This window comes from Staurois parvus, unplaced genomic scaffold (genome assembly GCF_062004578.1).
Source record: "Staurois parvus isolate SC_StPar_1 unplaced genomic scaffold, SC_StPar_1.0 ptg000568l, whole genome shotgun sequence".
Lineage (NCBI taxonomy): Eukaryota > Metazoa > Chordata > Amphibia > Anura > Ranidae > Staurois > Staurois parvus.
Genome location: NW_028318364.1, coordinates 757,905 through 783,777, shown reverse-complemented (window position 1 = coordinate 783,777; position 25,873 = coordinate 757,905). Strand labels below are relative to the sequence as shown.

Below are 25,873 nucleotides of genomic sequence, written 5' to 3'. Positions count from 1 at the left end.
AGGCATTTCAAGTGAATCAGTCAGATACCCAGAAAACCCCAAAACCTCTATATGTGCTGGGACCCACAACATCATTCTGACCTAGGCTGGGATTTAAATAGCAAATGAAAAAAGTCTTTACTTTTTAAAATATTTTTTTTCAGCAAATGTGTTAAAGGGAAAGGGGGGGGGGCATTCACGAAAGAGGGCCTTTCTAAAGTGAGCAAAGTTCTAATTTACAGTTCTGCAGTCATAAATACAGTAGTTACCTTCAAAGATATGTGTGACATTTTTGCAAACAATCCCGTATTTTTTTCAAATGCCTAATAATAATGCAACCCAAAAATGTATTCTTCAAAACTTTATTTGTGATTAACATTTTAGTAAACAAACTTTAAAAAAAAATGTGGAACCTCCATTGATTTCGCCAATAGATTTCATAATAGCCCTTATAATGTTCACACTATTACAGATATTGCTGATAGCACCTTTCAGATCAGTAGTAAAAGGACGGTAACAATACTGCAAAACAATTTAAAGCTTCAACTTTTATTTTTGCAAGAAATATAGAGACATGCTTCATAAACAGTGCTGATTATTGTAGTGCACAGATAGCCTAGCTGTGGCCTTTAAGTACCCTTGAGTTGTCAGGATTTCTTTCTGCAAAACCACCAGCTGAAATAATGTGGGCAATGAAGATCAGAATTGGGCACCACAGCTGCCATAGAGAAGAATGACCATCATGATTCACTTAGCGGGGGAAGACTCTTATTTACTAAAATGATGCAAACAGCAATGGCAGCATGCGGTGTAACCTGTTTTCTTGACAACTCCTCTGGCACATTACGCTGAGAGTATCTGCAGGAAAAGTGATGTTTAGAAGTGTGCCTGTGTGTATTTCGGGATTAGCACAAGCTGAGATTTAGGTGTTGCCTGGCAAAGTCACCTGGACAGACATACTGTACCAGCTTAAAGTATACCAAAACTTACTTTTTAAATTGGGATAGACTGGTGAGGGGTTAGAACCCCTGTCTGGTTTTTACTGCTGGCTGCATCATCGTTGGGTGGATCCACTCTCTCTAGTTGTCCTGATCAACAATACCAGTAGACATGAAAGCAAGGGGTAAATTAAAAATTTTCAGTTTTCAACAGAATAGTAATAGAGGAGAAAACCTCTTTTGGGCACACTTATTCCCATGACAACTGTCAAAGGTGCGATTTCCCTCACATTGAAAAGTTATAATCTCCCTTTCTGTTGAGTCTTGACAGAAAGTAAAGGGAAGTCTCCCTAATGAGACATAAATAGCAAAAATGACAATGGTTTTAACCATCCCCTACTCCAAACAAGGTAAAAAAAAGTTGGCTTTAATTGTACTTTTAGGAAATCGTGAATAAATTACATTCTAGGATTGCGTACAGTCTGCCAATGTTAAATTGTGATTTAAGTTCTATACACGTAGGCATTCTCCTTAATCTCCTCTTATATATGTACACTAGTCTTTTGGGCACTTCATGAGCACTGGATGGAAAGACATAAACATGTACCTCTTGTATTAGAAGTACTTAAAGTGGGATTCCTGGCTTAATCCTAACTATTCCTAAAACTGTGCCCTAACCCTAGAGAGGAGAGGGCACTATGACCAGAGCTGGTAAAGCCTGAAGTGGTGATGTCACCCCTAGGCTTAAATGGTCCATCCATTGTCGGTGCTCCTTCCTCTTCCCTTCAGCTGCGCTGGCTGACACAGGGGAACAGGATCACAATTGGACCAGGGCTGACTGAAAATAGGTAAATATATAGCTCTTTTTTTTAATAAGTTAGTAAGCGTAGGTGTTAGGAGGGGGGAGGGGACAGTTTCAAGAGTAGTTAGGGTTAAGCCCAGAATTCCACTTTATATGGATTTATGATGCACTGTGCTGTTTGAGATCTGTTCTTAACAGAGTGAATGAAGCTCAGTGAAGATGTTCCAGGGGGCCAGGTTAGATGTCTATGTATTTACATTGTACAAAGCCTTATAAAATTAAACCAAACTGCTGCCCTATTGCTAATATTGACCACACTAATGACCAAGATATGCAAGTCATTTTTGTTTGGATTTTCTTTGTTTCCTTTTTTTTTCTTCTTTTTTTTTATCTAAAGCATATGTAAAGCAAATTTTTTTTGGTTTTATATAGAGTAGGGATCAGTTAAAACCCCTTATCAGTTATCTTTTGCTGCCTGTGTTCTGCTGGGGAAATTTCCCTTTACTTTCTGTCCCTTAAATGCAACAGTAAATGCGAAGAAAATGCTCCAAACAGACTGGAATGCCCATCTTATTGGGTTATCACAAGAACAGGTGTCCCTGTTGGAGGATTCTCCCTCACCTTTGTGACATTTCTGGATTTCCACCTTCTGTCTCTCTTGGTCACCAGTACAAATAGAGAGGTGAGTCTTCCCAGCAGAGACAATAAACAAGTATATGAACTTGAGAAAGGGTCAAACCTTTCCCTACTCTATTCAAAACTTTAAAAAAAAATGTTGATTTCACATACACATTTTCTTTACCAAAGTTTAGAGTCTGACATTCAAGCTGTAGCTCTACATCAAAGCTGGGACCTAATCCTTCCTAGTCTTTAACTTTGTAAAACCTGTTACCGTGGAGGAGGCGTCTCTCAGAGTAGATGATTAATGCCGGTAAGCATGACAGCCAGAAAACTAGCATTTGTGGAAAGTAGCAATTGCATTCTCCATGTCTCTTCCTTAGGAAAGTATTGTGTCAGCAAGGGTTGATATTTTAATCAAAACTATGTAAAACTGTAATTAGATCCCATTTCAAGGCTGGCCACAGCCTTCCCTTATGAGGCTCATATCCTATTAGCCTTACTGCAAGTAAATGAGACACTGTAATGCATTCCATACTGAGAAATAGAAGTAGACTGATGAAATATAATACGGTCTATGGGGAGAATGGATTCAGGCAGAGAGCAGTCAATAAAATGTGAACCAGAGTGGCATAACATGTAGCCTGTGCATTTTGCACTTACAGTTACATAGCTGAAATGCATGCATAGGTGATGTTTTACAAACCAAATCGTTTTACATTTTGTCCAACCAGTCCCGAAAATTCACACAGCCCTACTACTACTGAAGTTAAGCATTGCAGCTTTGTCACCTCCCTGTCTCTTGCAGGTGATTGGACAATGAAGCAGGAACAGCAGACTGATTGGGTCATCTTGCTCTTCTCTTGCCCTCTCAGCAGTAACACACATACAGAAAAGCCTCGTTGGTTTAAAGTGTTGACAGTTCCTCTCCCAGTCTGAGAGCTGAGAGCTGCTGCACAGAGGAATACAGGGGGATGATATCAAGACAGATTCAGGTACTTTCTTTTTCGGCATTTAAAATATATTTACTTATTTCTAGTGAACACATAACTGCATTTAAAGTTGTTTTACAGGTGTTTGGAGTTCAGCTTCAAGGATGAACATGTAATGTTGTAGCAAATGTTCTTTAAAGCAAACCTTGCCTGAGAGACAAATGGGGTCTACAATTGTCAATCTTCATCTGAAGAAGCTAGTTGTCTGCCTGACCAACTGGGATCAATATGGTTTGCGTCACTGACCTGAAACAAGTGTGCATATCTCTAAAGTCAGAGATCCTTTGCACACTTGTTCCGAGAAATGAACATAAAATATTAAAGCAAGAGAGTAAAAATGAGAAGTAGGGAGAATTAGAAGTAGCAATGGCAGCCTCAATGTCTCTATCAGGAAATGTTTCATTTTTTAATTTTAATAGAGCAATGCAGGGCGGTTATCAATTATGTTAAACAGTACATTGCTTAATATCACCATAGAAAGGTTTTGATGTCTACAAATGTCTTTCCAACATAAAAGGGTGGATTCATAAAAGAGAAAAGGAAAGGGGAAATGTTACCAAAATTAACCAATCAGATGTTAGTTTTTAACTTCTCTAAATACTAAAAAAAAAAGTAGGTGAAATTTGATTGGCAACATCTCCACTTTTCAATTCTCCATCCCAGCCACATACAACTAGCACTACACTGGCATCAAATATCATTATATAGAAGACATATTTAACAAATACAAAATGCCATTAAATTCTGTGCTTATGGAACATTGGATATACTTTGCTCTGTTTTAGCATGCCTCATTATTATCTGATCCAGAGATATGTCTTCTTTAAGTAAGGTCCTTTACTAATAAGTTGAATCTTCATTGCTCAACAGAGTTCCCAGCTGTATGTGCTAGAACGGCAGTGCTGGTGTGGTTTAATTACAGACAGTGCATTTTTTCATCACTTTCCTTTGTTCAGGTGCTTTTTTTTGATGGGAATAGGCTGAATCTTTTTTCCTTCTTCTCTGGTTTGCCCTCTGTGGAAGTGGATGGGAGAGGTAGGCTTTTAGACTTTGGCTTTTGATCGGATGTCTCTGCAATGGAAATTCTGATGTTGTCAACCCAAGCTTGTCGTTCAGCCTATGGCACGAAAGTAAAAGTAGTAAACGTGAGATGTGGCAATGGGATCTGGACTTAAAGTATGCTTTAAATCTTTTATTATTAATGTGACTTAAAACGATTCCAAAGGTTATTTTTTTTTAAATAACAAACATGTCTATACCTACCTGCTGTGTGCAATGGTTTTGCAAGGAGAAGCCTGGATCCTACTCTTCTTTGGTTCCCCGCAGGCTCTCCTTGCTTGCTATGGGTACACCCGCCACTCCGTGTGTCCATTCACACATGAAGCTGTGGCTTGGCCCTGCCCCCTCTCTCTCTCTTCATTGGCTGACTTGCTGGGATTGACAGCAGGGGGAGCCAATGGCTCCCGCTTGCTGTCTCAGCCAATAAGGAGGCATTGACCTGGGACAGCCGAGGTGGTCATTCACATTGCTGGATCGCGATGAGGTTCAGGAAAGTATTGGGGGGATGGGGGACCTGCTGCACACAGAAGGATTTTTACCTTCATGTATAGAACCTTTACAACCACTTTAAACAAAGATCTCATGCTGAAATTACAGCTGTAGGTGACTGCCTAACATCATGGTGGGCAGTAGTCGCTCCCTAAATATGCAATACATTAGTCATATTGTATCTGGTGAAGGTTTTCATCAGGCAAACCCCCATGGTTATTTTTTGGTTGTCTATTTTGTACCTACCTCATCCTTTGCCTGGAAAAGCCATTCATTGCCATCACTTAATCTGGAAAACAGAAGCATTTGTACTATTATTGGTGTCCTTTCTGATTTACAGAAAACTTTGTATAAATACTGGATGCAACACAGCTGCTTTGGTTTTATGCTGTCCAAGCTTGATAAAATCCCTTCAGAAGTTTTGATGAAGAAGCAGGAAAAAAAAAATCTATTAGAATGATCATGTGTGAACAACTATACATTTTTGTTATTGTTTTATATGATTTAAAACACAACTAAACTCTCCTTTTCTTTTCAACCAAGGAACTGCCATCTTCGCCTCTATGATCTGCAACTGTCACGATGCTGCTCATGTGATCAGTTATGACACCAGACATTTAATGCTTTGACAGTTTGGTTGAGTCACAAACTAATGTGACAGTTATCATTCCCGGCATGCCGGGAATGTAACTGTTTTTGAAACCATTAAATTGATGGGTTTAGTTCCACTTTTATATAAATTATTGTTTCCAACAACCTTTCAACGATTTTTTACACTGTTTTATGACACTATTTTTTGAAAATGAATAGCTGCAGAGATTGATTTTCCAAACTACCCTTTCTGAAATCTCCCATACCCTAGGTTCACACCTAAGCATTTTCCTCAGTGTTTTGCGTTTTGCAGAAATGCACTACAGTCCATTTAACATGATTTCCTATTGGACACATTCACATTTCCATGTTTTCACCTGGTGCATTTTTTGGAAAGTGTCAGGGACTTTTTGAAATGCAAAAAAGTTACGCTTTGGTTCTATAGACTTCAATGGAAACACTGCTGAAAAGCATGTAGTGTGTAGGGCGGACTGACCATTTGGATACTCGGGCACTGCCCGAGGGCCCGGGGTCAGTAGGGGGCCCCATGAGATGCCCCTGGTACCTTTTTCATAGGCTTTTTTGAGTTTGAGCAAGACACAGGGGCCCCATGATCCCCTCTTGCCCGAGGGCCCCATGAGTTGTCAGTCCGCCCCTGGTAGTGTGTTTTTGCTGTGTTTACCGTTTTAATCTGCCTAGCTACAAGAAAAAAAACCCTGCAAAATGCATAAAAAACGCATGTGCAAATGCAAAACGGACCACAAAAAGCACTGCAGAAATGGATCAAACACAAACTGCATAGGTGTGAACCTAGCCTCAGTTATCAGTGAGTGTTATTGTTAGTTCTAGAATATTGTCATCATCCTTCACTTTAGCCAACTGTTGTTGAACATTCCTTGGGTTTTTTCAAATCATCTAAAATATTGGACTTGTTTCATAATCTCAACAAATGCATTTTTTATGCAGTCGCTATTGTATTTAAAGCCCAACTGTACTTTCGTAAAAATAACTAAATTCAGGGTTCTAAAAAATACTTATTACCTCAGGGTCATGGGTTCTTCTTTTGTCTGGTACACCCCCTTTGGAGTCAGAGTTAGAGCTGGGCAGTCAAAATAGGAGCATGGGTTTAATGAGTGCCTAGCTCTAACTCAGCAAAGGCCTGTCAGACAGCTGCAAAGAGACTGCTAGTTTTACGCAGAAGGCAGCTGTCTTCCCCGCAGCCTCCCGACATGCCAGTTGTATACAAGTGGTACAACAAGCAACTTGGGTATAATCAGCCTGCCCATAGATGCTGGTGAACTGGACAAGATTCTAACCATCTATGGCCAGCTTTAGAACTTCTGTAAATGTTTTAATGATGTCTTTGTCCCAGTAGGTGAGAGTTTCTGCATTTCATGACATGGTGACAAACATCACATTCCCCCTGATGAAGCCACGTGACCCGGTGGCGTAACACGTAGGGGAAGGGCTCTGACGTCATGATGCTTAAAGCAACATACAGCAAGTATTTAACAAGATTGGAAAACTTTACTGTGGATTCAAAATTTAACATTACAATGCAGATTTAACTTGTAATACATGTGAGTGCACTACTATATTTAAAAAATTATGTTGTAAAGAGGATAAGGCACTATATTTTTTATTATATTTCATGGCCATTATACCTATGGAGAAAAATTCCTAAGGAAGCAAGGAGACCCCCTAGTGGTAAGAGGGATACTCCCGTCCACTTATCCGGCTCCAAGAAAACCTATAAGGAAGCAAGGAGACCCCCTGCTGGAATGAGGGAACACTCCGTTCATCCATCCATCCATCCCAGGGAAAGAGGAATCATTCCATCCATTTACCATTTAGACCCAATAAAGGGACACAAGTCTTTTATGACCTCACTTTTTGGTCATATACACCAGGTGAGAGCACAACCGATCAAGGTGTACAAATTTTTCTTATGATTGGTAAACTGCACAGCTTATAATTTTGTATCATAGCACTGGAAGAAGTGTCAAAGACAAGGATTTACTAAGGACATGTTTGTAGCAATAATATAATTACAGAGATATCGTTATGCACAGTTGTGAAGCTGGATTGTTATTTATTTACACATTTGTTTTTCAATTGTTAGTGGAGCGCGACATTATTTCTTATTTTAAACATGACAGATTTACTTCAGGAACCTAAACTTCCCGAACCTGCATTATAATTCATAAAGGATACACTTTTGCACATAATATTGCTATTGAATGCCAATACAGCCTGTAGGATGCTACGTTTTCCGTCCCTCTTCCTAGAAACAAAATATTTTGACATTGAAGCCAGCCATAGATTAATCGAATCTTCAACAGGAACCAGCCAAGATTTGATCCATCTATGGGCAGGCTGGTTGTACTGAAGTTGATCCAACAATCGACTTCAGTCAGGGGCGGACTGACAACTCATGGGGCCCCCGGGCAATAGGGGATCATGGGGCCCCTGTGTCCTTGCCCACACTCAAAGCACACCCAGAAAAGCCTATAAAGAAGGTGCCAGGGGCATTTCATGGGGCCCCCTACTGACCCTGGGCCCTCGGGCAGTGCCCAAGTGCTCAAATGGTCAGTCCGCCCCTGACTTCAGTACAACCAGCCTGTCTAATTTTTCTTATGAGATCACTGTCAGAGGCTATAGCCACTAGCAGTGATCATTGTGTTCTGCTGGCAGGGAAGGTTCCCCTTCAGCAGAACACAATAGTACAATATGAGGAAAGAAAATGATTTGATTGTGTTGATGGGGGAATCAAGCACTTTTCTTTCCTTCCACCCATGATGGAAGGAAAGAAAACTGCACAATCTATGGACTTTAGGAAGGTAATTAACAAAATGCTATAAAATGGTTTGGGAATTCCATTTCTTAGTTAGGCTTTGTCTTGCATTGAAGCCTGATGTGTGTATTAGTGTATTATAAAAGTCACATTACCTGAGCCTAAAGACATGCTTTTTCTTCTTATAATCTGCTACAGCCTCACAGGATGCGCTGCCTAGGAATAGTCCCTCTTCACCTTGTAGAGGCTCATTCATAGCAAAGTTCTTAGCGTCTTTGTAGAAAAAGACATCATTGTTCTTCAACACGCAGTAGACATTACTCCATGTTCTGGATTTAAAAAAAGATGAACAAATACACATTTCAGTCTGCAGTGCTCAAATAAAAGTTTGTACCCTGCTATTACTAATTGCGTAGCCTGGCATAAAGGAGTCCTGAGGTAGGAGAACTTGAGGAAGGCATATGAGTGAAATACACTGAGAAGTGGAAAACACTATTCATCTTTTCATACTTCTTAGACTACATATACCAAATACTTTTTGTAGCTGGAATGTCACACATCTGAAACCCTGTCCTGTAACTGCATGCTTAGAAAATAAACAAAAGTCAGTGATTACAGAACAAAGATCAGTTATATAATGGAACAACTTGTTTGTAGTAAGGCTACATACACACAGGCATATATTACTGATCATACAGGTGTGGTTTTCCTGGCCAAAAGTTCCTGTATAAATTATCAGTCAAATGCTTGTGTTTAGATGCATTTAAATGCGTAAACTTCTGGTTCTATATGTTCCTGCTCTGTCTTCAATCCCAGAATACACTTTTTGTATCTATATATATATATATATATATACGTATACATGCATTTACATGCGCCTGAAATGCATGTTCTCAGATAGAAATGTTTTCGATTTGTTTGTTCAATACAGACCCGTAAACAAAAAATGCTTTGAATTGCGTTTTTTACTGCCTTTGTGCTACAGTGAGTCTGTTACATATTGTGTTGGCAAAAGTGAACAAAATTCCAGTCTGAGACCCTCCATGGGGCCAGATCCTCAATGCTACTGTTTTTGAAGTCACAGGAGTGAAAGATTTCTTTGGATTGGTTGAAGTGGTTTACCAGATTTTGTATTCTTGCTTTACTTAAAGCTGAACTTTACACATAACAACTTGATAAAAATAATGTTCTTTAGCAAGGAACAAACATTCCACTGAGAGCTGAAGAAGAAGCAAGGGTGCTTTGAAAAGTATTCCTGTTCCAGCGCTAGCATCCTCCAACAACTAAAGGTGGCTCCATATCCTGGGCCCTGTGTTCCATCCACGGCTTTGGCTCTCCAGTGAGAGCAGTTCCCTGCTACCACTCCATTCCATCTCCGCTCCCTTGCTAGTGGCCAATGCAAAGCATCCTGGTTGCCTGTCCAATCTCAGTCCCAGAGGCTACCTGACTGTCATGCTGAGCTCCCTTTTAACTTTGTGAGTGCTATTCTACATTTTCTATTACACTTAACATGCTACAATATATTTGTTGTGCTTCTCTCCTCCGCCACTCTTTTTGTCTTCCACATTAATATTTATTCAACCAAAATGAGTGTGGGCTGTAAATTACCTCCAGCATTGCGCCTGTTTCTTCTTGCTGGAGGCTGCCATTATGCTGAAGCCCAGAGCCCCTGAGCAGAAGTAAATCTTTAGGCTGTCAGCAGATTGGCCTCTACATTTCCAGCACAGTGCTGAAAAATAGAGAACACCTGAGCATGTGCAGAACATGGTGGGACACTGGGGGAGAATTACTAAAACTGGTGCACTCAGAATCTAGTGCAGCTGTGCATAGTATCCAATCAGCATCTAACGTCAGCTTGTTCAGTTAAGCTCTGACAATAAAACCTGGAAGCTGATTGGTTTCTAAGCAGAGCTGCACCAGATTTTGCATCTGTTTTAGTAAATCTCCCACAGTGTATTACTGGATTTAAAACACTATAGGAACTTATTTTTAGTGTTTTACTTAGCTATACCTGCAAATGGGCCAGCCTGAAGTGGTCTAGCAGGACCTCATTTTCTGACTAACGTTCCACTTTATTAAAAGGGATTATGCTGCTGTGGAGTCCCACTTTGCTGCTTCAGCTATCATTTACCTGTTCTGGGCCTTTTTGAGTGTTCCATCTAGATCATGCTTTCTCAATAAATATCCTTGAATTTGGATAGTGGAAGAACTAGGCAAACTTGCTGGTAGAGTTGAAATTTCTTCTGTTACAATAACTGTGGGATGCAATGCACTGTGCTCAGCTTGTTCCATAGGATCTGTCTCGTGTTCCTCTGTTGTGATCTTCCACTCCTCCATGATATGGGTCTCTTGAATGACTCCCTGTGTGCCTGGTGCATCAATGCCATCAGCGCCTTCTGCTTCTGCTACCTGGAACAACACACAAGAAAACAAAGCTTTCAGTAATCTTAAAAGTTGATGACAAACTTTGGGAATTTTTCTTTTATTAAGAACTGAAAATATCAAGTAACAAATTATTATGCAAAGACACTGGTTACACCATGATCCTATAGACCAGTAGACTAGGGGTCTCCAAACCATGGCCTGCAGACTGAGGATTCAGATAAGTTGGTCTATGCTTCTCCAACCCCCCCCCCCCTCCCAAACTCCTTAATGACCCTGATAAGGGGGGTCTCTAATGTGGACTCTGACACGAGGGGGAACCCTTTATCAATTAAGTTTTTCTCTTTTGTCCTGAATCATATCATGCTGATTCTGAAAAAGAACAAAGTAATACTTTTTAATTTATTTATTATTCACTGATTTATAAAATTTACTATTTTTCAACCTGCAAATATTTGTAAAATATTCGATGTGGCCCTTGTACTAAAAGCTTTGAAAATCCCTGCTCTAGTCAAACATATTTATATCGTATAATATATGAGTCTGGATTTTGTTTTTATGCAACAAAAATCCACTGCACTCCAAGTGGTATATTACAACCTCATAACTAAGGGACCAAAGACTACCAATTGTTATTTATACACTTAGCATACTGGGTGGTTCTCGCATGTTACTGATGCTTTTGTGTCTTTTTTATTCTTTTGTTTCCATTTACAGGTGGGAATATGACATCACAATGATGTCATGGGTACATTGTACTTGGCGATTAATAATGTGTCTATAAGTATGTTACATAGATAGGGAGGTGTTACTGTTTGCCTTCATGAAGAGTCCCTAAGTGGTCCTTAATTGTTGGCTTTGGAAGCATTTGATGTGACAAGCTTCATGGTACAATAAGTCATTGAATATCAGAGAATAGAGTGCTAGTGACCTAGTATATGTGTTTTGTTTGTATCTAGTACAGTCAATCACAGGAATTCAAATATCAAACCAAGATCCTACTGGTGTTATACTATATGATCTGTGTTTGAAATACATACAAGTCTCTTGAAAAAAAACTTTCAATATGATCTTCAAGACTTTGTTTTTATTAAATCCCCAACAGGAATTACATTTCCCCTCACTATTTTTTTAAATTATGTGGCATTTGTAAGGAATTAATGGATTTGTATGTTCACATGTACTTTACAGTACACTAGTCTTTCTTGTTTAAAGTGGAATTTTACTGCTGAAAGATACTTGCAAGCAGGAAAGAGTTTATTGCAGAAGAGATTCTGTTTGTCTCTTCTATAATAGCACCAGTAGAGTCCTGTACCGTGTTAGCCATGATTAATGCCTACATCCACATTCTCAGTCTGCTCTCTCTTGCAGCTCAAAGTTAAGGAAACTGTAAAGCGTAAGTATTTTGTTTCCGAAAATAAGTAAAGGGGTACTAACTCTTTAATTAAAATCAACATAGAACAAAACAGTTCAGTGTGGTGATGTACACTGTTCAGTAGGCAAAAAGTAAGGCAATGACATGGGTTATAAAAAACTACAGCTCTGAAAAGTCTGATGACTCTCCTTCATCTACGTGCAGGAGTAGGTGGAACACAAGAGCATGTACTGTACATTACTTACAAATCATATACACATATATAGTTGTAGTGCCCTCTAGGTTTAGCTAGATAGGATTTGTTGTTTTTGTGAGTCAGAGGCTTGCTAGAAACCTGGGATGAGTCAGCCTGGAAGTGAGGTAGAGAGATCACCTCAGGAAATGCTAGGAGGCTCTACAGGTTAAGGCTTCTGGAGCCCTCCCATCCTTCCAGAACTTGCTGAAATTTTCTGGAAGAGGGGTGGAAGAGGGGAGGAGGCCCACATTTACATTTTAAGGGAACTTGGCCAATCCCCAGGCAGGAGGCCAGGCATGGTGGCTAAGAGCAGCCCTTAAATTTGGCAGAGCCTGTGCAGCAGGGGAGTCGAGTGGAAGATGGGCTGAGAGAAGGTGCTGGAGTGTGGAGCCTGGGAGGGGGCCCCAGGGAGGAAGCCTACACTGCAGGCTGGTGCTGGATGAAAGAATCTCTACTGTACCACAAGTCTCCTAAGGAGGACATCCCGTCAGCAGGGAAGGAGCCAGCCTAGCGTAAGGCCTGAAACAGCTGCAATTCATCAAGCTAACAGGCAGGACAGTGGGAGTACTTCTACACCCCCTGGGCCAGAGAAGGGAGAGGGCGGTTAGGTGCAATACCCAACTAGTTCTCATCTGGGACTACTTAATTTCAGACCTTGGAATCCCTTCCCAAGGATAACCTCAGGACAACCGGGTGAAAGAGGAAGGTTTCATCTAGGGTCTGAGGAGGTACACCAGAAGGGATATCAGTGCTCCTTAAAAAGACAGTTGCTACTTTTTTGGTCCACATTTTTGTACAGTGTTTGCTGAGAAGTTGTCCTCAAGTTTTACAGTTCTGTGAAAATGTGGAAAATGTGCGTTGTCTGGCCTTGCAGAACTTGAGAGACCCATCAAATTTAGCAGCCCTTAGGGGGGGTGAGCGCTACATAATAATATTAATACATTTTTTCTTTACTTGCTCCAGTCCATTTTTTATTTTTTGCTTTTTTTGTTTTCCACTGTAAGTACACTGTTATATAGAACACAGTATATATAATTTTATAAACAAAGCATATCTGCACTGTATGCAAAAAACAGTCAATTGTTAAGCCTGGATTATCTGAAAAACATGATGGAATTTCCAAAAATAAATGCAAACAATCGTTTTATCTGCAAAAGATGCACAAAAGAGGAAAGTCCTGCCCATTGTTTTACCTCCATAGGCTGCTCATCTACTTGTCTAGCATGAGGTTCTAAGTATTCTCTTTCATCTTTTGGTTCAGCACTAGGGGAAAAAAAAGTTCAGAAAAATATATATTCATTTGTTTACTTTGACCTGATTTCAGCATGAATGTGTTAACACTATAGACTTCATTTAAGAGTATACAAATACAGCAACAAATCACAAATCATCTTTCTTAAGAGTTGAACTATATTCAATTGTATTCTGATCTAGTTTATGAGAGTTCGGATGGCCAAAGACAAGCAACTGTCTCATTGAAAATTATTATTATTATACAGGATTTATATGGCGCCAACAGTTTGCACAGCGCTTTACAATATAAGGGAGACACTACAATTACAATACATTTCAGTACAGAAGAAATAGGAGGGCCCTGCTCCTGGAGCTTACAATCTAAAGGAGCAGACAGAGAGATGTGGCCCATCCTCTAACAGGGGTGGCCAACCTGCGGCTCTCCAGCTGCTGCAGGACTACAAGTTCCATCATGCCTCTGCAAGTCCGTAACTTCCCATCTTTGCAATGCCTCATGGGAAATGTAGTTCCACAACAGCTGGAGAGCCACAGGTTAGCCACCCCTGCAACAACAGGACCTGCTATGCAATGTAGCCAACAGCTCTCACATGTGCTGAACATGTACATATAGGGTGGAAAGGTTTTATAACATGGAAGGAGATATTTGATCTTCAAAAATAAGGATGAAACACTAACATTTAAAAAACGAGCTGGATCAATAGGGTTAGTGAAAATATATACAAGAGATGTGATGGGTGTTACTGGGTGGCCTTCAATGAAGTCACATAGACTAAACTTTTATGTAATGTTATATTTATGTTTTTATTAAACAATTGCCTGCTCTTAGCCAGTTTTCTGGCACGTTTCTGTCCCTTGTTAGTACTGGAGAACCATGCTTGTCAAATTCATTGGATGAGCCCGGAAGTGGATGGAAATCTAGGAGCAGCTAAGAGTAGCTCTATGGCCCACATATTTGTTTATGTGGTCATTGAAATTCATGAAATGCGTAGTCTATTGGCTGCATTGGCAGAAGATGGGCTCTGAAAGTGCGGCTGTCTAAAAGGAAGAGACTTGCTAAGAATGAAACATAGTAGCATGGTGCAAATATATCATACAGTTTTGGCGCTCTGCTATAACTGTCCCTCATATTTGACAAAGTTGGGCCACCATCATTTAAGCTTGTTTCTCTTACTGTATTTCCACTTGAACCTCTCTTGTTTCAGCTTCAGCTGCATGAGCCATTTGTTGCATTGCAGCTTCTTGATATTTTCGTATCTCCAGTAATTCCAGCTGCAAATGCAAAAGACATTATAAAAAAAAACAAAAACTAAAGTTACTTAAGTTTTCTCAAATCCACTATCTTAGATAATAGGATAATTGCCATAATATATTTTTTTCTTTCATAAAGCGTTTTATTGTGTATTGAGTCAAAAATTAACATAGCAATATCAAAATGAGCAAATCAGGCAAATCCATTAATTATGGTTGTAGAATCGTAACAGTTACATAGTGACAATAATAAAAGGAGATAATGAAATACCATGGTATAGATGTTCTATTGGGAACCAGCATTGTACCTTTCTAACATAATAGGTAAGTTTGGGCTAATCATCCATTACTTATCAAGTAGAGGAAGTAGATTAAGGAACATAAAATACTAAATAGTTGCAAGAGTGGAAAAAAAGGGAAAAGTAAAAAAAAGAAAGGGCTTAAAATAGAGGGCATATATAAGGAAGAAGAGAGGAAGAAATCCCAGGGGTCTGCTCTGCATCTGATTAAACAAAACACATTTCTTAGAGGAAAATATATATAGATCAAAAAATTATAATTCAGCTTCAGTGACCTCTGAGGCCCCCCTCACAGCATAAGGCTCCATGCAAACTAACGCTGAAAAAAAAAAACGCTGAATAAAAAATGCTGGTAATAACTGTTTTTAGTAGCATTTAGAAGCGTTTAGCATTTATTAGTGTTTTTACAGTACATGTAGGAAAAAAAAAAAAGCTAGAAAAAAAAGCATTTTAGAAGTGTTTAGGAGCGTTCAGTGTTTTTTTCTATCAGAAAAATGCTCCCAAAATCTTGACAAAAACTATTTTTTTTCTGCTCCTAATTGCTGAAGCTTGAAAAGCGCTACATGCTGCCTAAAATAATATGCATGGACACATAGGATAACACTAATTAGCTTCTAGGAGCAGAAAAAAAATGCTGATAACAGCTTCTAGGAGCTTAGAAACAATGCTAGTGTGCATGGAGCCATGTTTAGATTAGCATCTGCCACCTCAAATCCAACTGTTAATTGCTCTACATAGTAATATGCAGAGGGAATGACAGGTTTTGGTTTGTTGTAACATAAAATATATACTTTAAATGAATTTTATGTAAAACCTGCAGAGACTATGAAACTTGCTGAATTCATAAGAGGGGCGGACTGACCATTTGGAAACTCGGGCACTGCCCAAGGGCCTGGGGTCAGTAGGGGGCCCCATGGGATGCCCCTGGTACCTTCTTCATAGGCTTTTTTGAGTTTGGGCAAGGACACAGGGGCCCCATGATCCCCTATTATGATGATAATAAATACTTTACTAGACAACCTCTGTTTGAAGAAGGAACAGCTGTTATATCTAAAAGAACCAGAAGGTGGGTTCCTGTCCAACCAAATGCATATGTTCTATGAGTAACATCCTTTTTTTAAAAAAATACAAGGACTCCTCACCCCACTACAGGGGAAAGGGGGATATATACGTGTGCAGAGTGGGACTTCAATTGTACCACATAGACGAAAACACCATGTATAGAAAAAAACAAATATTTATTAAAAAAACTTTAAAATATTCTCATAAAAAGCATATATTCCATCAGCAATCAAACATGAAGGGGAAAAAATGTTTTTTCTAGGTTGCACTAAAAGAGTAGTATGCACCTGCAGGGATCTAATGAGGAAATTGGTAGGGTCCACATCCCTTTAGATGTGATTTGCTATAAGAAGTATCTCACCAAAAATGACATTTTTGTTGCAAGGGATGCCTGAAATCTGACTTGTATCTTAGTGCAGACTTCTGGGAAAATCAGTAAGCCAAGCACGAAATTATGTTTCTGGAGTGGAGGGTGGCGGTTTGTACATATTCTGTGTACAGAACACCTCCAGGTAGACATATTGCATTGTATTTTACAGAAACTTACAGCACTGCATATTAGGAAGGGAAGACAATTTTTAATAATGTTCAATTACAATAGGACTTGTATCGCAGTTGTACATGCCAAATGATTTTTTTTTAATTTGCTATTTTTTTCCCATGAAAGTGGAGTACCCTTGGCCCCTGGATGACTGGACTCTTCTAGAATGGATCACTCTTTACTTACATGTCTTGATGAAAGACCCTGAAGAAACGAATATGTCGCAAAATGTGTTGATATAGGAAAGTGTGACAATTAGTACAATCTAGAAAAATAGTCTTTTCCCCTTTGTGATTGATTGTGATTGATTGTTGATGGAATACTGTTCTATATGTTTTTTATTTATAATTTTTGTAATAAATATTTGTTCTTATCTATATATGGTGTTTTCTTTTATGTGGTACATGTAAGGTCCCTCTCTGCAAATATATACCCCCCTTCCTACCATTTAATGGGTGTGGGAGTGGGGGGGGGCGAGGGGTACTTGTTTGGAGGAACAGCTGTTAGCAAAGCTTATAATAGCACTCAGACCACACATCTTATTCTAAATATATTTGTATGTATCTATATATTGGAAGACATTGTTAGAAGCTGAGCAGCTGGGCACTACAACCATCTGTGTTGATCCTATTCAGCTCTCTCATATATACCACTTTCTCTCACGTAGAAGGATTTAGAAACCTGCCTCAGCTAATGTGAAGTTGCAGCCTATCGTGTTGCAGACATACCGTGGTAAGCCTTTCCAGGGCTGCAAATCTCTCTTCCCATGTTACTGTGGATTTCTCAAAGGCTTCATGTTTTTTTAATAACTTTTCCACATCGTCCATACTATTTCCCACGTGTGTGGTGTACAAGTAAGGTTCCTTTGCTATTAGCCAGGCTTCTGCCATGGAGGCATCTCTTGCAAACTGACAAACTTCCAACACTGAATAAAAAAAAACACAAAAAACAAGACTATATCAGTAAGGCTGATTTTAGGTATTAGATGGAGGAAAAACCAGCTGTTAGATTGATATTCAAAATCCTGCATCTTTCTCCTTGCAATATTTGGTATTTACAGTGCCTCCACAGTGCAATGTACAATGTATAATCTGAATAGAGTTGGGTGCTGGGATGTTAAAATTACAGTGCAGAAATTCAATCATCAATAATCAAAAAAGAAAAGCTGTTGGATGCAGAAGCGCCTGACAAAGTGGCAGTGGAAACAAAGATGGCAGGGGCAGTGAGGGAGAGCATGGACCTGCCAGCACTGATGGAGGGTTAATCCAAGTATGCTGAAAAACTGCTGCCTCCCCCACCACACTAAAATTAATGAATGAGCTACTCAAAGGGTCAATGCACACACAAATGATATTTCAATTTTAGTCAAATAATGAAGAGTTAAACCACCCCATAATTTATATCACCTAGGAATTCCAATGGTCAGATATCCATGTTGCCATTGTAAGAGATTTTCACTCTTCCTGTTGGATATTTGATCATATGTTAAGGAGAATGTAACAGGAGGCATTGAAACATGAAAAGATGGGTGAGCTCTGTCTTTTTCTAAACAGGTGAACAGAGCATTTGGTCAGTTTTTATGGGAAAATAAGTCCCCTAGATTTTTGATTCGTAGACTACCGAAAATGCAAGGGGGGATAGCCTTTCTAGATGTTCATTGTTACCAGGAGGCCATGATATCATTAGCCTAGACAATAAACCAGGAAGTAACTGTAGACATGTAAAAAAATTGTTTTAAAGGCAAATTTGTGTTTATTAGATTTTGTAACAAATTAAACAATATATAGCAAGAAAATAATAAGAACATTGACAATGGAATGGGCAAAAAACAACAACATAGGTATGAGACAGGCGGTATTCAACAATAATGAGATAATTCCATAAAACCAAGAGAATACCCCCAGACAGAGAGGAAAGAGAGAGAAGGAGAGAAGAAAGAAAAAAGAAGGGGGGGGGGAAAGGAAAGGGGGGAGGGGAGACACCAGAGGTAAAGATATTGAAGGAAGAGAGGAAAGAAAAGGAAGAGGGTCGGCAGAAGATGGCCACGGCAACAAGTTAAAACAAGGTGATCATTCATCAGTATCCCATCAGAATGATCCCTCTGGCCGCATCCCAATACGGACCGCAGGGCCACACCGATGAACATGCTAGATTGAAAAAGACTCAGGGGAGTAGGGCTCAACTCCGTTAAGGCACGACAGGGGAACACAGATCTCGAAGATATGAAGAGGAGGAGAAATGGAGCCAGACCGACACAGCAACTTATGTTTATCGTAGGTATCATTCCTCCATGCGCATGTATCATTAAGTACAGAGACCCACAGTGGAAGAGGCGGGGGAGTAGTTGACTTCCAAAAGAGAGGTATCAATTGGCGGGCCGCGGGTAGAAAGAAGCTCAGCAAATGTTTCTTCTGTGCAGCCAGTGAGCCCGGTAATATAGAGAGGAGAGTAATTTCCGGTGAGGGGGCCAAGGACTCACCATAGATTTTGTCATATATAGCAAAGACCTGTCGCCAGAAGGGTTGTATTAGGTCGCAATCCCACCAGATAAGAGCTGTGTACCAACAGCTTTAGTACAGCGCCAGCATAGATTAGATGTAGAAGGAAATATTTTGTGTAGGGAGAGGGGGTCCCTGTACCATCGAGAAAGGAGCTTAAAGTTCTTTTCTTGTGAATAACAAGAAATAGACGATTTATGAGTGAAGTGGAACGACGTGGACCAGTCTGCAGCTGAGATGTCTTTACCTAGATCTCGAGCCCACGCTCGTGTAGGGAGGGAGATCAGAATGAAGAGCAATGTGCATTACTTTATATAGGGAGACTAGGACATGTCTAGGCAGATTAGAGAGGGAGCACAGCCGCTCAAACTCAGTAAGTGGACGATGAGTGTCGGAGGAAGAGTGTAGGTGTTTGCAAAATGCGGATAAATGTAAAGTGGTCAACCAATCCCCAGGCCTGCCCAGAAGGAGCAGAAGACCTGATTGAGGGCAAATAAAGTCTCGAGCTACGAGCCATAAGGTGCGCGTAAAGGGACCGGTGACAGAAGAGCCCAACCCCTGAGGAAGAGCAGGGTTATCAAATAGGGATGATAAGGGAAAGGGATCAGACGATAAGAGAGCAACAATGCCCTATTAACACCATAATCGCAGTACAGCCACAGTCAACAGGGACAGGCCGAGAAAACGCACGGCAAAGCCCGAAGGTCAACCGGAGACAAATCTTGTTCAATCATACAAGAGGCTTTATGGAAGGGCCTGGGAAACCAGTCAAGCATCCGGGCTAGCAATGTGGCTCTATAATATAGTTCAAAGTCTGGTAAACCTACTCCGCCTCCGGATTTCGGGTATGTATGTACCCTGTATTTTAACCATGAGAAACTTTGGTGCCAAATAAATCTAATTGAAAGGGAACATAGGGAAAGGAAGAAACCCTTAGGGACAGTAATCGGCACAGTCTGGAAAACGTACAGTAACTTCGGTAAGGTATCCATTTTGAGGGTGTTGATGCGGCCGAACCAGGGCAGAGCTGAAGCACCCCAGGACACCAGATCTTTTCGGATACGAGAAAGCAAGGGTAAGTAATTAAGGGAATACAGAGCAGTAAGGTCAGCAGGAATCATAATCCCTAGATACTTAATAGCCTTTGGGCGCCATTGAAAAGAGAAATTGGAGCGTAAGTTCACCAACACATGGGCAGGTAACGATACATTCAAGGTCTCCGTTTTAGAGATATTAAATTTGAAGTTATTGAAGAGACCGAATCTGCGAAATTCATGAAAAAGACTGGGGAGTGAAATAAGTGGTTGTTGGACGTATACTAAAAGGTCATCTGCGTATAAAGACAGTTTGTGATGCGAGTGTGGATGCCCAAAATTGAGTCATTCGCTCGTATGGCTCTCGCAAGATGTTCCATTACCAAAACAAAAAGAAGAGGCGAGAGTGGGCAACCCTGTCTAGTCCCATTCGAAATGGGGAAGGGTGAAGAGACCGTACCATTCACCAGGACAGACACCGAGGGGCGAGAATAGAGGGACATATTCCGAACGAGGAACCGCAAGCCCAAACCTATCTGTTCTAAGGTAAGACATAGATAATGCCAATCAACATGATCGAATGCCTTCTCAGCGTCAAATGAAAGGAGGCAAGTCTTTTAGCCATGTTGTTTGATATAAGAGATAAGTTTTAGAAATATTATCCCTAGCTCCATGACCTGGGACAAAACCAACCTGATCACAATGGACCAAGCTTGGTAAAAAAGGGGAGAGGCGGTTCGCCAAAAGTTTAGCAATAAGCTTAACATCTAGATTAAGTAGAGAGATTGGGCGGTAGCTACCGCAAAGAGAAGGGTCTTTATCCGGCTTTGGGATAACCAAAATGTTGGCGGACAAAAAGGCTGAAGAAGGCACATTCAGATCATCGATGATATTAAAAGCTTGGGGCAAAAGCGGGGCCAGTGGGGCAGCAAAAGTTTTGTAAAAGCGAGGGGTAAACCCATCCGGGCCCGGGCACTTACCAGTTTTCATGACCTTGATCTCCCCAAGAACTTCCATAGTCGAGAACGGCTCCTCCAGATCCAATGCATCCTTAGCATCTAGGACAGGCAGTGCCGTCTCCGTAATGTATTGGGACATAGCCGTAAGAGAAGAAGCAGGAGGAGCATCAGGATGCACCGAGGATAGATTATAGAGTCGAGAATAGTATTGCTCGAACGCGGATGAAATTCCCTGATTATGGTAGAGTTTAGTATTGTCAGGCGCCTTGATGTGCTGGATCGGACGAGAGGATGGGCGAGGGTGCAGTACACGTGTCAGGTGTTGACCACATTTATTTGCTAGGGAGTAGTGAGTGTTGCATGCTTTGTCTCGTGCAAAAAGAGAGGAAGAATCTAAAAGTTGGAGTAAATCTCTGCGAACGTTAGCTAAGTCCACCGCAATCCTTGGGTCCAACGTGCTTTTGTGAGAAGATTCCAGGCGCGCAATGAGTGAGAACAAGCGACGCATCTCCATCGTTCGAGCCTTTTTTAAACTAGAGCCATGTTTAACAAGAACCCCTCTCAGAACACATTTAAGAGTCTCCCATTGATTGAGAGGTCCGGTAGTGTCCAATGAGTGATCAAGAATAGAATGTTGAATAGTCTGCACGACCTCCACGACACACAAAGAATCCTTGAGCAGAGTATCATTCAAGCGCCAAGAAAAGTGGTGCAGAGATGATAGTCAGTCCTGAATTGTAAGATGTATTGGGGTATGGTCAGACCATAGGAAATGACCGATAGAGGAAGAAATCGGACAATCTAGGAAAGACTGTGACACAAAGAAATAATCAATACGGCTGTATGATGCGTGAGCTGCAGAATAATAACTATAGTCTCGCTCCGAAGGGTGTTGGATTCGCTAAACGTCCACTAAATGTAATTCATGCAGGTGCGACTTAATAAGGGATAAGACTGATGAAGGGAGAGAAGATTTACCCATGGAAGTGACCAGGTCTGGAGACAGAGCTATGTTAAAGTCCCCTCCAACAATGAAACAGGGACCCCCAAATTTGGACAGCTTAGAGAGGACCGTTGCAAAAAATGGAGCCTGATCTTGAGTGGGAGCATATACGTTTGCCACCGTGAAAACAAAATCTTGGAACTTCAATTTGAGGAAGAGGTAGCGCCCAGCTGGGTCTATTAGTGAGTCCAAGACCTCCGGGCCAAAGGTATGATGAAAAGCCACCGACACCCCCCTAGACCTGGCCAGCGAATTAGTACTATGATACCATTGAGTATAATAACGATTGTGGAGGACTCGGATACCATCGGTAGTCTCCTGAAGGAGCAATATCTGCGATCCATGTTTATGGAAATGATAGAACATCTGGCCCCGCTTCTCCGGAATGTTATAGCCCCTACAATTAATAGAGGAAAATTTATATTCATTTGTATTGGATCAAATAGGAAACAAATGCGTCACCGACAGCACTTCGCAAAACCTCCCCCGACCCCCGAGAAAAAGAGATAAATAAAAAAAACACCTTCAGTGAGAAAAGGATAAAAAAGGAAGAGCAGAAAAAGAATAAAAAGAAGAAGAAAAAACTAATAGACAGACAAGCTGTCCAAAAAACATACAGTGTGATTCAACACAGTACACTGAAGACCTAGATGGGGAACGTCAAAGGCGCATGTATCTGATCCTGACCCAGGCCTCCCACAGGCAAATAATAACTTCGAGGAAGGTCCCCCTCATACGAGGACGACCCCCCTTGTAAAACATATTCAATGAACACTCAAACAGGCATGAGAAAACGAGACTCCTCCCCCGACAAATAAATATAAACATATAAACATAACCCGGCACTAACCAGGTGTAGATGAGGTAAGTGGTGGGGGGGCTCAAGGCCCCTGAGACCATGGCCAGAGGCACCCCATCCCGCCATAGCAAGCGGTGGCGATGTCACCTAAGAACTAACCCCGAGCCACAGCCCCAGGGCCCGAAAGGCAACAGGCACAAATACAAGTCACAAAACCAACAGGAGAAACCAAGAGGAGGCAAATAACCTGTAAAAAATAGGAAAAAGGGTAAAACGTCCAAAATTACTTGGATAGTGGATCATCCCTGTGGGATCTTCTGATAAGAGGACCTGGAACGCTTCTTATTCCTTCGATCGGACCGCTGCCAGTAAGAGGGAAATGGGAGGCCAGGGATCGGGAGCTGGAAGGGCCAGTCCAGGAGGGTCACCTGAGGTAACTCGAACACACCAATAAATGTGAGCAAGTCTCCAAGAGTGCAGAACTGAGCAGATTTACCATTCTGTGAAGCTTGAAGTTGAAACAGGAATCGCCATTGATAGTGAATATGCCTTTCCTGTAACATCTGAGTGAGAGGGTGCAGAGCCCTGCGCATGGCCAGAGTCTGGCGGGAGAGTTCAGGGAGGAGCATCACGGCGCTTCGTTGAATAGAATGGCATCCTGCAAGCTGGCTGCACGCAGAATGGTGTCTTTGACCTTGAAGTAGTAAACCCTGCACAAAATGTCACGGACAAAAGATAGATCAGGATTCCTGGGGCCCAGCGTGCGATGTACGCAATCCAACTGTATATAGGTGTCTTTAGTAGTTGATTGAAGATAGCGGTATCCGCCGCGGCTAAATCTTTAGATTCAATTGATTCTGGGATGCCCCTAATCCGATTATTGTTACGCGGTTTCTGTTCTTAATGTCATATTCTTGGTACATGAGCTGTTGTATAAGAACTAGGAGCGGACTGACCATTTGGAAACTCGGGCACTGCCCGAGAGCCCGGGGTCAGTAGGGGGCCCCATGAGATGCCCCTGATACCTTTTTCATAGGTTTTTTTGAGTTTGGGCAAGGACACAGGGGCCCCATGATCCCCTATTGCCCGGGGGCCCCATGAGTTGTCAGTCCGCCTCTGCTATCCTGAAAGCGATTCTTCTGTGTTCTGGAGAGGGAGGTTTAACCTCACCTAAACGTGGCAGCTCCTAAACTCTGCTAAAGGCCTATGTGTACATAGACACAGGTTTTTATGGAGTTGAGTTTAGGAGCTTTGGCAAAAAAATGCCACAAACTCCTAAACTCAAGTTTAGCAGCTGCTCGTGTACATGAAGCCTTATTGTGTTTTAAAAAATTATTGAACATTAGAACCCTTTGCCAGTGAATAAAGCCAGAAACCTTAAGCTGGCCATACACCAGTAGATGTTCAAATGAATGTTCGTATAAACATTTGCCCAACAATTCTCAGTATATTCAATAACTTGACAAATGTCATTCAAAAGTACTTCAAAATTTAATTTGTTTTCAATTTTAAAACGCATGGACTTTACCGAATGAAAACCACATTCGTTGTTAGAAATTAGTTTTGTTTGAGAAAAATGCTCCATCCTGCTCCTTCGAATTTTCTGGTCATTGGAGTTGAAAACAAAAGTCGATTTGACCCCATTAACCATTATAAAATCAAACAAAATTTTTCGAACAACATTCTACTAGTGTATGGCCAGCTTAAAAGAACTTTTTTTTTCTTTTAGAACACTCTGAATAATGTGGGCCAATGTGGTGGTTTAAACATTTCCTTTAACTGATCATTAGGTGGTACTATTAACAATTACTTACATACTCGTAGCCAGTCCCAGCGCTTTTCCCACCTATCCAACATTTCAGCTCTTCTTTCTGCTAGTTGTTCAAGTTTTTCTTTTATCTGAAAAAAGAAAAAGAATGCAATGCTATAAGTGCTTCATACACCAAAAACACAAAAACATTCATCTAGTCACACATTCGCAATCTTAAAATGTAAAAACCTTATAAAAAAAGATGCAATGCCTGTGCACTCTTGGCCCGAAGTGTATATGTAGCATTGTGTTGTGCATTTCAACTACATCCTGGGTGGTTGGTATGGAGTGAAGGACATTGCCACAACCTAAAGTTGCAGGTTATGTTTTCATCAGCATGGCTGCAATCAGACAATTTCAGATGCGTAAGCAATCCAATGTGCGCCACCTGAAAATATCCTTTTATTGTCCTGCTCTACTAGGCCCAGACCCCAGACTATGGCCCAGACCCATTTGGACTTTCCACAATTGAAGGGTCAGTGATAAAGATAATCACAATAATGATATTTGTATTGCCAAGAGGGAGGCATAAAACAACATACATTTTCCTTTCACCTTCTCTTGCCTTAAATGCATCTGTTTTAGACACATTGGGGTTGATTTAATAAAGGCAAGTAGTGTTCACTTTGCAGGGGAAATTGCACTTTGGAAATTGAACTTCCCCAGAGTGAAGCTTTGCTGACTTGCGTCATCCAATCATGTGCAAGCTAAAATGCTTTTTTTTTATTGTTTTTATTTATTTGCTTATGATTGTGTGTTCTTTGCAAAGTGAATTTTCACCACAAAGCTAAGTGATAATTCACTTTCCAAATTGAACATGCCATACTCCTTTAGTATCTCAACCTCAATAAATCTGATTGATGGGAAAACTCAAACTGTTAGCCATGACCTGGCATTCTCAAGTCATACCTCTGTTGCACATATGTTCATAGGGTGACTGTGTAATAGCCAATAAATGATTTCACTAGTTCAAGGATTCATGTCAACAATCAGGGGATCATTCGCTGTGTGGGAATTGAATATAGTGAGGTTATTAGTGCTCAGAGCACATATTTAAAAAACACTACATGCCCAGATGCTAACATTTCATTTTTGCATGTAGAAAAGGGAAC

At 40.8% G+C, this 25,873-nt stretch overlaps 1 protein-coding gene across 1 annotated transcript in view; it reads right to left on the bottom strand.

The window, feature by feature from the left end:
* Nucleotides 1-325: 325 nt before the first annotated feature.
* SPTB (spectrin beta, erythrocytic) overlaps nucleotides 326-25,873 on the bottom strand; it is a 125,977-nt gene continuing 100,429 nt past the window's right edge. Inside the window, exons 29-36 of the mRNA XM_089691662.1 lie at nucleotides 24,766-24,850; nucleotides 17,387-17,583; nucleotides 14,680-14,777; nucleotides 13,448-13,517; nucleotides 10,394-10,671; nucleotides 8,418-8,591; nucleotides 5,124-5,166; nucleotides 326-4,446 (exon numbers count right to left, since the gene is read on the bottom strand). Coding sequence (XP_089547788.1) covers nucleotides 4,282-4,446; nucleotides 5,124-5,166; nucleotides 8,418-8,591; nucleotides 10,394-10,671; nucleotides 13,448-13,517; nucleotides 14,680-14,777; nucleotides 17,387-17,583; nucleotides 24,766-24,850 — 1,110 coding nt within the window. The 3' untranslated portion in view covers nucleotides 326-4,281. The remainder of the gene's footprint in view (nucleotides 4,447-5,123; nucleotides 5,167-8,417; nucleotides 8,592-10,393; nucleotides 10,672-13,447; nucleotides 13,518-14,679; nucleotides 14,778-17,386; nucleotides 17,584-24,765; nucleotides 24,851-25,873) is intronic.